This window comes from Cetorhinus maximus, chromosome 22, assembly GCF_964194155.1.
Source record: "Cetorhinus maximus chromosome 22, sCetMax3.hap1.1, whole genome shotgun sequence".
Lineage (NCBI taxonomy): Eukaryota > Metazoa > Chordata > Chondrichthyes > Lamniformes > Cetorhinidae > Cetorhinus > Cetorhinus maximus.
The window spans coordinates 52,755,069-52,767,369 of record NC_135900.1 but is presented as its reverse complement, the minus strand read 5'-3'; the positions used below and the strand labels follow the sequence as shown (position 1 = coordinate 52,767,369).

Genomic DNA, 12,301 nt, shown 5'->3' with positions numbered 1-12,301 from the left:
GCAAAGATAAGGCTATCAGTATAAGTATCTTGACTAAGTTCTTGTGCTATTCTTAGTGTGCCAAAGGCTGTGATGAATTTCCTAGTCAATTATGTGAAGGACAATCTCCAAAGTGAATTGGTTGGTCAACTCTACAAGTCAATGCTGCTGGAAGACCTCCTTACTGAATCAGAGGACATGGCCCAGCGCAGGAAGGAGGCTGCAGACATGCTAAAGGTACTTTTGTGTAATTTAAAAACTGTTATAAATATCACAAAATGGAGTCTTTCATAACTAAAGTTCATAGAATTGTTCTCCTTAACAGTGAAATATGTATTATCCTTGGCATGAACAGGCAGTCTGTAGGTTCCTGTGGAAATTGTTTTTTTTGTGCTATGAAGACTATGGTGCCTTTCCATATAGGCATGGCTGAAGTCAGAGACTCACTCCAGGGAGTCATGTGCATGAACCGACATTTTACTTCTCTGGAATAACAGATCAAGTCTTTAATGCACTGCACTACCATACTATTCAGTGCACTGCATTGTCATCGTAGAATCATAGAAAGGTTACAACACAGGAGAAGGCCATTTGGTCCATTGTGCCCATGTCAGGCCTGCATGTGCAACTGGCCAATTCTCACTTCTTTGTATTTTCCCATAGCCCTGCAATTTTTTTCTCTTCAGATAATTTTCCAATTCTCTTTGGAAGGCCTCAGTTGAATCTGCCTCCACCATACTTACAGCCAGTGCATTCCAGGCCCTAACTACTCACCGTGTAAAAATCTTTTCTTCATATTGCCATTGCTTCTTTTGCCAATCATCTTAAATTGGCGTCCTCTGGTTCTGGATCCTTCCTCTGCTTAGACCCCTCATGATTTTGAACACATCTATCAAATCTCCTCTTAATTTTCTCTTCTCCAGGGAGAACAACCTCAGCTTCTCCAGTCTATCTACATAGCTGAAGTTCCTCATCCCTGGAACCATTCTTGTAAATCCTTTCTGCACCCTTTCCAATGCCTTCACATTTTTCCTAACATGTGGTCCCCTGAACTTGACACAATGGCCCGTAACTTACACGCTCCCCAGCGTCGGATTTTGGGGGGCACCCCAAAGATGTGCTGGGGAACCCCCCTGGGAAGTTCCTGGGGAAGGGTTTGCACGGCAATTGCCCAGAAGTGCACACTTCCTCTGGACAATTGCACTGCGCTAGGAACCATCAGAAAATACGGTTTAAATCGCAAACTTCGAGGGTTCCACCAGGGTTATACCAATAGTTACCCAGAAAAAGTTAGAAGAATTAAAATCTCTTCTAATTTCTGAGTAACTATTGTAAGGACCCAGACCCATGGGACCCCCCACCACCACCACCACCCACATATATACACACACACACACACACACACACCATGCAAGTGCTGTAAAAAAGGGGGCGATGCAGGCCCCAAGCAGCTCCGGTGAACGTAAGTGGCAGCATAATTTTCAAGACCAGGTAAGTAGGTATTTGTTTCTTCTAATTTCTGTGAGCCAGCACTTTCTGACACTAGTTGAGAGTTGCGGCCCAGTACTCCAGTTGAGGCTGAACTACTGTTTTATAAAGGTTCACCATAACTTCTTTGCTTTTGAACTCTATCATAATCATTCTAAAACATAGCTTTCTCAACCTGCCCTGCCACTTGCATTGATTTCTATGCATATACCTCCAGCTCCCTCTGTGCCTTAACCTGCTTTAGAATTGTATCATTTATTTTATAATGTCTCTCCTCATTCTTCCTATCAAAATGAATCACTTCACACTTTTCGGAATTAAATTTCATCTGCCACATGTCCGCCCATTCCACCAACCTGTCTATGTCCTTTTAAAGTTTGACACATCTCCTCCTCACAGTTCGCAATGCTTCCAAGTTTTGTGTCATTCACAAAGTTTGAAATTATGCCATGTAAATCCGAGTGCAGTTATTAATATATATTAAGAAAAGCAAATGACCTAATGGTGACCCATGGGGAACCCTACTGTATACATTCCTCCAGTCTGAGAAACAGCCATTCACTACTACTTTCTGTTTCCTGTCACTTAGCCAAAATTGTATCCAGGTACTACTGTTCCTCTTATCCCGTAAGCTCTAACTTTGCTTACAAGTCTGTTGTGCAGCACTTTATCAAACACTTTCTGGAAGTCCATGTACACCATGTCTAACGTTTTACGTCATCAACCCTCTTCACCACAAAACTGAAGCCAGTTAGTTAAACATGATTTGCCCTTAACAAATCTGTTCTGGCTGTCCTTAATTAATCTGCATTTGCCCCAATGACTGTTAATTTGTTCTGCATTATTGTTTCTAAAAGCTTCCCACCACCAACATTAAACTGATTGGCCAGTAGTTTCTGGACTTTTCCTGGCACCTTCTTTTGAACAAGGACATAATGTTAACAATTCTCCGGTTCTCTGGCATCACCCCTTTATTAAGACCAGTACCTAAGCAATTTCCACCCTCACTTCCCTCAGTATTCTTGGATGCACCTCATCTGGTCCTGGTGACATATCAACTTTCAAGTTCCACCAGCCTATGGAATACTTCCTCTTTCAGTTTTTAATCAACCAGCACCTCAACCACCTCCTCTTTCGCTATGATGTGGGCAACATCATCTTCCTTGATAAAGACAGATGCAAAGAACTCATTTAGTACCTCAGCCGTGTCCCCTGACTCCATGCATAAATCCCCTTTAAGGTCCAAAATCAGCCCCACTCATCCTTTCAGCACCTTTTTAATATTTATTTGGCTAAAGACGACTTTTGGATTTCCCTTAATATTAGTTGCCAGTTCCTTCTCATACAATGGAACCAACAAGAGGGAAAACCATACAACCTCATCCTCACCAGTCAGCCTGCCGCAGATGTATTTGTCTATGACAGTACTGGCAGGAGTGTCCACTACACTCCTTGTAGAGAGGAAATCTCGTATTCACATTGAGGATACACTCCATCATGTTGTGTGGCTCTACCACCATGCTAAGTGGGATAGATTTCAAACAGATATAACAACTCAAGACTGGGCAACCATGAGGCTCTGTGGGCCACCAGCAGCAGCAGAATTATATACAACCACAATCTGTAACCTCATGGCCTGGCTTTTCCCCCACTGTAACATTACCATCAAGCCAGGGGATCAACCCTGGTTCAATGCAGAGCAGCACCAGGCATACCTAAAAATGAGTTGTCAACCTGCTGAAGCTACAACACAGGACAACTTGAACGCCAAACAGTGGAAGCAGCATGCGATAGACAGAGCTAAATGATTCCACAACCAACGGATCAGATCTAAGCTCTGCAGTCTTGCCATGTCAGTCGTGAATAGGGGTGGACAATTAAATAACTCACTGGAGGGGGTGGCTTCACAAATATCCCCATCCTCAATGATGGGGGAGGCCAGCACATCAGTGCACAAGACAAGGCTGAAGCATTTGCAACAATCTTCAGCCAGAAGTGCCGAGTGGATGATCCATCTTGGCCTCCTGCTGAGGTTGTCAGCATCACAGATGCCAGTCTTCAGCCAATTGGATTCACTCCACGTGATAGTAAGAAACAGCTGAAGGCACTGGATACTGCAAAGGCTGTGGGTGTTGAAAATATTCCGGCAATGGTGTTGAAGACTTGTGCTCCAAATTTGCCACATCCCTAGCCAAGTTGTTCCAATATAGCTACAACACTGGCATTTACCAGGCAATGTGGAAAATTGCCCAGGAATGCCCTGTTGACAAAAAACAGGACAAATGCAAACTGGCCAATTACCACCTCAGATCATCAGTAATGTGATGGAAGGGGGTCATTAACAATGCAATCAAGCAGCACTTGCTTAGCAATAACCTGCTCACAGGCACTCAGTTTGGGTTCCGCCAGGGACAATCAGCTCCTGACCTCATTACATCCTTGTTTCAAACATGGACAAGAACTGAACTCCAGAGGTGAGATGAGAGCGACTGTCCTTGACATCAAGGCAGCATTTGACCAAGTATGGCATCAAGGAGCCCTAGCAAAAGTGGAGTCAATGGGAATTGGGGGAACCTCTCTGCTAGTTGGAGTCTTACCTAGTACAAAGAAAGATAGTTCTGGTTGTTGGAGGTCAATCACCTCAGTTCCAGGGCATCACTGCAGGTGTTCCTCAGGGTAGTGTCTTAGGCCCAAACATCTTCAGCTGCTCCATCAATGACCAGCATTCCATCATAAGGTCAGAAGTGGGGATGTTCACTGATGATTGAACAATGTTCAGCACCATTCGCAACTCCTCAGATATTGAAGCAGTCAATGTCCAAGTGCAGCAAGACCTGCATGTATCAGCCCAAGCCTGGAAAAGTGGCAAGTAACATTCATGCCACGTAAGTGCCAGACAATGACCATCTCCAACAAGAGAGAATCTAATCATCACCTCTTGACATTCAATGGCATTACCATCGCTGAATCCCCCACTGTCAACAGTGAGGCTTACCATTCACCAAAACCTGAATTGGACTAATCATATAAATAACGTGGCTACAAGAGCAAGTCAGAGGCTGGGAATCCTGTGGCGAATAACTCATCTCCTGACTCACCAAAGCCTGTCCGCCATCTGCAAGGCACAAGCCAGGAGTGTGCTGGAATACTCTCTACTTGCCTGGATGAGTGCAGCTTCAACAATATCAAGAAGCCCAACACTATCCAGGACAAAGCAGCCCACTTAATTGGCACCCTATCTGCAAACACTCACTCGCTCCACCACCTACGCACAATGGCAGCAGTGTGTACCCCACAAAATGCACTGATTGAACTCACCAAGTCTCCTCACACAGCACCTTCCAAACCCACGCATGCTACCATCTGGAAGGACAAGGGCAACAGACACATGGGAACATCACCACCTGCAAGTTCTCCTCCAAACCATTCACCATCCTAACTTGGAAATATATCGCGTTCCTTCACTGTCGCTGGGTCAAAATCCTGGGACTCCCTTCTAACAGCACTGTGGGTGTACCTATACCACATACACTGCAGTGATTCAAGAAGGCAGCTCACCGCCACCTTCTCGAGCAATGAGGGATGGGCAATAATTGCTAGCCTAGCCTGCGATGCCCACATCCCATGAATGAATATGAACACTCCTTGCTTCTTTTATTTGTTTTTTCACCTTCACTTTGAACCTTCTATATTTAGCCTGGTCCTCAGTTGTGTTATCCCCAAACATCTGACATACGCATCCTTTTGCTGCTTCATCTTACTCTCTTGTCTCTTCTGTCATCTGGATTTGTTTTCCCTACCTTTCCCCCACATGAGAATATGCCTTGACTGTTCCTGAACTATCTCCTTCTCAAAGCAGCCCATTGTTACTTTACAGTTTTACCTGCCAATCTTTGATTCTGATTTATCTGGGTGAGGACTGTTCTTACCCCACTGAAGTTTGCCTTCCCCCAACTCCTTGTTCTTTTCCACAGCCAAGCTAAACCTTATATTATGATCATGACCCCCTGAATGTTCACCTACTGACACTTGATCCACTTGACCCACCCCATTTCCCAGAACCAGATCCAGCAATGATTCCTTCCTTGTTGGACTGGAAACATACCGATGCAGAAAATTCTCCTGAACACACTAGAAACTCTTGCCCCTCTCTGCACTTTACATTATTACTATCCCAGTCTATTTTAGGTTGAATGAAGTCCCCCATTATAACTACTCTATAATTCTTGCACTTCTCTGTAATTTCCTTGCAGTTTGTTCCTATATATCTTTACTACTAGCTGGTGGCCTATAGAATACGCCCAGCAATGTAATGATACCTCCATTGTTTCTTAGCTTTAACCAAATACATTCTGTCCTTGACCCCTCTGGGACATCCTCTCTCTCCAACACTGCAGTAGTCTCATTAATCAATATTGCTACCTCCATTTTTTTTACTTTCCCTATTTTTCCTGAACATCTTGTATCCAGGAATATTTAATACCCCTTCTTTGAGCCAGGTCTCCCTTATCACCATGACACCATATTTTAAGGTTGGTGAGCTGCAGGCACATTATGTACCCCACTCTGTGCGTTCAGTTACCCTTCAGTAACCCTAATTTAGAACTTCTTGCATTCCCTCTTACTCTGACCTCAACTAATACCTTTTTATTTCCTGCTCTAGCGGTATCTGACCCTCCTCATTCTTTGTGCATCTTGGTTTTCCTCTTGATACCTCCTGGTTTTCACACCCCTGCCAAGTTAGTTTAAACCCTCCCCAGTAGCCCTAGCACATTGCTCCATAAGGACATCAGTCCCAGCTCTGTTCAGGTGTAATCTGTCAAGCCTGTCTCAGTCCCACATTCTCCAGAACCAGTCCAATGTCCAGGAATCTAAAGCCCTCCCTCCTCTCCTGTACCATCGCCCTAGCCTCCTATTCATCTGCTCTATCTTCCATTTCTAGGCTGACTTGCTTGTGGCACCAGAATCTGGAAATCCCCACCTTTTGAGGCCTTGTTTTGCTAGTTTCCTTCCTTATTTCCTAAACTCTGCCTGTGAGACCACAGCCCTCTTTCTACACATGTCATTGTTACTAATATGGACCACAAATGCTGGCTGTTCACCCACCCCCCTCACTGTGCTCTGCAGCCACTCAGTAACATCCCTGACCCTGGCACCAGGGAAGTAACATACCTTCCTGAACTCATGTCTCTGCTGTAGAAAAGGCTGTCTGTTCCCCTAACTGTTAAATCCCCTATCACTCTTTTCTCATACCTTCTGCCACCTCCTGTACAGCTGTGCCAACCATGGTGCTGTGGACTTTGCTCTGGCTGCACTTCCCAGATGAACAAAAACTCTTACCAGTATTCAGAATGGAATACTGGTTAGAGAATGAGATGCACTCGGGTGACTCCTGCATTAACTGGAGGAGGAGGTTCCACAAATATCCCCATCCTCAATGTTGGGGGAGTCTGGCACATCAATGCATTTGCAGCCATCTTCAGCCAGAAGTGCTGAGTGGATGATCCATCTCTGTCTCCCGAGGTTCGCTTAATCAGATATGCCAGTTTTCAGCCAATTCGATTCACTCTACGTGATATCAAGAAACTGCTGAAGGCACTGGATACTGCAAAGACTATGGGCTCTGACAACATTCCGGCAATAGTACTGAAGACTTGTGCTCCAGAATTAGCCACGTCCTTAGCCAAGCTCTTTTAATGCAGCTACAACACTGGCATCTACCTGGAAATGTGGAAAATTGCTCAGGTATGTCTTGTCCACAAAAAGCAGGACAAATGCAACTCGGTCAATTACTTCCCCATCAGCCCACTCTTTTTCGTCAGCAACCTGATGGAAGATGTGTCAACAGTGCCATTAAGCGGCACTTACTCAGCAATAACCTCACTGACGCTCAGTTTGAGTTCTGCCAGGGCCACTCAGCTCCTGACCTCATTACAGCCTTGGTCCAAATATGGATTAAGGAGACAAACGCGAGAGGTGAGGTGAGAATGACTGACTGCCCTTGACATCAAGGCAGCATTTGACAGAGTGTGGCATCAAGGCACCCTAGCAAAACTGGAGTCAATGGGAATTGGGGGGGTCAAGGGGAGAACTCTTCACTGGTTAGAGTCATGCCTAGCACAAAGGAAGATAGCTGTGGTTGTTGGAGGTCAGCCATCTCAGCTCTGGGACATCACTGCAGGAGTTCCTTAGGGTAGTGTCCTGGACCCAACCATCTTCAGCTGCTTCATCAATGACCATCCCTCCAACATAAGGTCAGAAGTGGGGATGTTCGCAGATGATTGAATAATGTTCATCATTCGTGACTCCTCAGATACTGAAGCAGGCCATAACCATATGCAGCAAGACCTGGACAATATTCAGGTTTGGGCTGATAAGTGGAAAGTAACATTCGCCACACACAAACGCCTCATCTCCAACAATAGAGTATCTAAATAACTCCCCTTGACATCAAATGGTATTATCATCACCAAATCCCCCAATTTCAACATCCTGGGGGGTTACCATTGACTAGAAACTGAACTGGACCAGCTATATAAATACTGTAGCAACAAGAACAGATCAGAGGCTGGGCATTCTGTAGTGAGTAACTCACCTCTTGACTTCCCAAAGCCTGTTCACCATCTACAAGGCACAGGTCAGGAAACTAGACACCATCCAGGACAAAACAGTCTGCTTGATTGGCACCCCATGCACTATCTTCAACATTCACTCCCTCTACAACCGATGCACAGTGGCATCAGTGTGTACCATCTATAAGATGCACTGCAGCAACTCACCCAGGCTCCTTTGACAGCACCTTCCAAACCTACGACCTCTGCTACTCAGAAGTACAAGGGCAGCAGATGCATGGGACACCACCACCTGCTAGTTCCTCTCCAAGTCACACAACATCTGATTAGGAACTATATCGCTGTTCCTTCATTGTCGCTGGGTCAAAATTCTGAAACTCCCTTCATTACAGCACTGTGGGTGTTCCTACAACACATGGACTGCAGTGGTTCAAGGCAGCGGCTCACTGCCACCTTCTCAAGGACACTTGGGGATTGGGTAGTAAATGTTGGCCTAGCCAGCGACACTCTCATCCCATGAATGAATTTTTTTTAAAAAAACCTACCTGCCTGGTCTTCCTTGCCTGTCTGGCATTCACCCATTCTCCCTTTGCCTGCATAACCTTAAGGTGCAGGGTGACCACATTTAAAACATGCTATCCATATAACACACTTCTATGGATGCTGCATGGTGATGCCAGCTGTTGCCGAAGCTCAGATACCAGGAGCTTGAGCTGCTGAAGCTGACAACACTTGTTGCAGATATGGTTGTCCAAGACACAAGAAGCATCCTGGATTTCCCACGTGGAACAGGATGTGTACTCCAATGTTCCGAGCTGCCCTACGTGCCTCTATTTATTAGATTAACTCATTTATCAGGAATAATCAAAATACTCATCTTACTGTTTTATTCACTAATCTACTTATTTACTAATTTACCTGTGTTCGTCAGGTACAGTTGGGTTGCTTAGGTGTCTAATTATAGTCTTCAATCCATTTGATAAACTGTACGCTAGTTATCTGAGATGTACGCTTTTACCACTGGAAGGTAATTTAGACCAAACCCCTAACTCTGAAGAAAGGGAAACAAAGCTGCAATACTTACCAGTCAATTAACTCTCGGCCTCCCTGTGATGTCACACTCTGATTTTTTTTGTCTTATTTAAATTCGTGTGCGCCCCTGGTCCACTTCTGCTGACAACTGTCTCTCCAGGTGTCTAGGTTATATAGTTCTTACAATTTTATTTTATTGTTAAACTCGTGTGTCTAACAAGACGAGGGATGCAGAACAATTAAAAAATAACACGTGCAGAAACTGACCCTAAATGTTTTCTCTTCCCAAACAGGCCTTACAACGAGCCAGCCAGGTTATTGCAGAAATAAGGGAAACACATCTGTGGTGAACCTGTTGGCCACATATCCTAGAGTTCCCTTGGATGGATACATCTATTACTTGAATGCTGCTGAATTGAAAAGTGCACTGTTTATTTGCTTACTGTGTAAAAAATGTATTTATGAACTTTCAGCTGTGGTTCTGTAAAGGAAACTACAGAAACCCAATGCCATAAATCTCAATCCCTTAAAGTAGTATTTCCTACTGAACTTGTGTAATATTTGCTTCATAGTCCTGTGGTGGTAGAAAACACAATGTAAGCTTAAATTTGGAAAATAGAAATCTTTGGAATCACAAAATCCACTGATCTTGCCTCCATTCCAGCTTTTTGATGTCTCCGCAAGGTCTGCTCATTAGGTAGGCAATTAAGTTCACACAGTCCGTAAGTGCTTAAAAGAAATAATAGTTTGCATTGGCCAGTTTTGCTTAAGCATCACTTGAAATCACCACTTAACCTACAAAATGGTCAGATTTGGCGCGTGAAAGAATTTTTTTAGACTTATTTGTAAGTGTCCATATTGTCAAGAGCACATGACCAATGACCAAATGTCAGCATTTGAAGATTTCTTCCTGATCTGCATAAGTTAGAAAGCTGCAGATTTAATACATGCTAATATCTTTCTGTTCATGAGGCAAGCCAAATTATAGTCGAAATGAAGGCTCAGGAATGAGTGAGAACTGTGAGCCGAGGCAGTGAGCAGCAGGCTAATGTCTGTCTGAAAAGGAGATGTAGGGAGCAAGTTGCATGATTGGCTGATTCTATGAGAATCAGGGAGTAAGTGGTCAGGAACCTTTAAGCAGACCATATGCAGGTAAATTAGGACTTGCCTTGTTTTTGTTGTACCTCTACTGGGTTGGGTGTGGATATTGAAGCAGGGAATTGCTGTGGCAGTTATGTCTTGGAGAGTGCAGTTTTTAATTAGAAGCAGTAGAAGAATGCAGACAGTATATAAGATTTTATGATTATAAATACATGTAAAAAGGAACATACTGTTCTAGGGATCAATGAGTGTATTAGAGAAGTACAAGAATCAACTGTACCTTACTCCCTAAATCAAACCAGAAATAACTGCTGATGCATTTTTTTTTGTAACTGTTTTACCAGACTTGAGCTGCCATTTTTGGTATACAATACACTTGTTGATAGTAAAGGACATTAGATCTCTCATTGCATTAGGTCATCAAGTAATCTCTGTGAAATCACTTGGTGGAGTACATGTGTGTAACACTAAAATGTTAATTTGCTGTTTGATATTTTGTAATTTGACTTACTGCTTTTGGGGGGGGAAAAATATTTTGGTAAAATTTTCCCTGATTTCTTTCATTCTTGTTCCACCTTTCAAAAAGTTAGGAAAATACAAATTTGAAACAAATATCAAGAGTCAAGATATCAACCAATGCCACTCCATGCTCCAGCAAAGTTGGGATGGTCCCCAGTCCCTAATAGCTATCTGATTAGCAATATCATTTATACTGTGTGCTGTAAGTAAACACTCGCAATTCATTTATTTTTTGAGAGCACCCGTTGGCTGATCTGGTCTGTAATGTAGGTAATCGTTCTAAAACAAACAGAATGGAATGGTGTAGACTGATAGACAGAACTGAAAGATATAAAGTAATCAAAACAAGAGAGAAATAAGAAATGTGTGTGTGAAATATTAGAGCAGAAGGGCAGATTAGGGTGCGTGGCCCAAATAAGTATTCTTTATATAAATACATAGAGCATAAGGAACAAATTGAATGAATTTTAGACACAAATCCAACTTGGACATGCTAGTCGTTACTGAGACAAGGCTGTAAGACGGTCAGGACTGAAGACTAAATATAGCAAGTTATAAGAATTATCGAGGGAAAGGAGTAGGCTTCATCATTAAGAATGTAATTACATCAATTATAAGAGAGGGTATAATGAGAGGTAAGTGGGCAGTGGAGACTTTATGGGTAGAATTATGAAATTTAAAAGGATTTGCAGTGGGAGTTATGTATAGGTCTCGTGGTAGCAGCTGCGAATTGGTAGAATATATATCTACAAAGATTAGACTAGCATGTTGTAAAAGCAGAATGCGGTAAGATTGGGATAAGCAGACCCTCTCATGTCAGAATGGTAGTGAGCTCTTTGAGTATGTTCAGGCTAGTTTCCTGCAACAATTTGTTCTGGAACCAACAAAGGGTCAAACCTTATTAGATTCACAGATTCAGTAATGAACCATATTTAGTTAATAGCTGAACATTGTATGAATATTTATCTAATAGTGACCATTATATGATTGAGTTCCACATAGTGTTTGAAAGGGAGAAACAAATAAGATTCTACAATTAGGTAAGGCTGACTTAATGGGATGAGATAGAGGCTGTCCACAGTAAACTGGGAAAATCTATTAATGGGTAAAATGACAAAAGACCAGTTGGAGGTGTTCAAAAAAGAATTTAATGTAATACAGAACTAGTTTATAACTCTTAAGGGGCAAGGGCTCTATTTGCCAAAAAAGAGTGTCTTAAAGAGGTAAGAGACAACATAATTTTTTTTTAAAAAGCACGCACAAATGCAAAACAATCATAGATTCTGGCAAATGGGAAAGACACAAAGAACAGCTATTGGTGACAAAACCGTTACAGCTATAAGCAGGAAGTATGAAAAGAAACTTGCAATAGGATATCAAAATAAAAACAGATTTGCAAAATTATATCACAAAAACAATGTAATTTCCTTGAAATTGATGTGATATTGTAAATGAAAATAAAGAAATGAAAATAAAGCAAATTATGGATCAGGGATGGAAGTGCAGCATAATTAACAGCAAATAATAGTAATGAAGAAAATAATGGCACTAAAGAGTGACAAACTTCCAGACCAGATGGTTTCCATCCTAGGGTTTTAAAAGACGGTGAA

General features: G+C 42.7%; 1 protein-coding gene across 2 annotated transcripts in view; it reads left to right on the top strand.

Moving 5' to 3' along the window:
- Positions 1-9,710, top strand: part of dnm1l (dynamin 1-like) — a 75,594-nt gene extending 65,884 nt beyond the window's left edge. For both annotated transcript variants that reach the window (XM_078568313.1, XM_078568312.1), the window contains 2 exons: positions 57-216; positions 9,365-9,710. In XM_078568313.1, coding sequence (XP_078424439.1) covers positions 57-216; positions 9,365-9,421 — 217 coding nt within the window. In that variant the 3' untranslated portion in view covers positions 9,422-9,710. The remainder of the gene's footprint in view (positions 1-56; positions 217-9,364) is intronic.
- Positions 9,711-12,301: the final 2,591 nt, after the last annotated feature.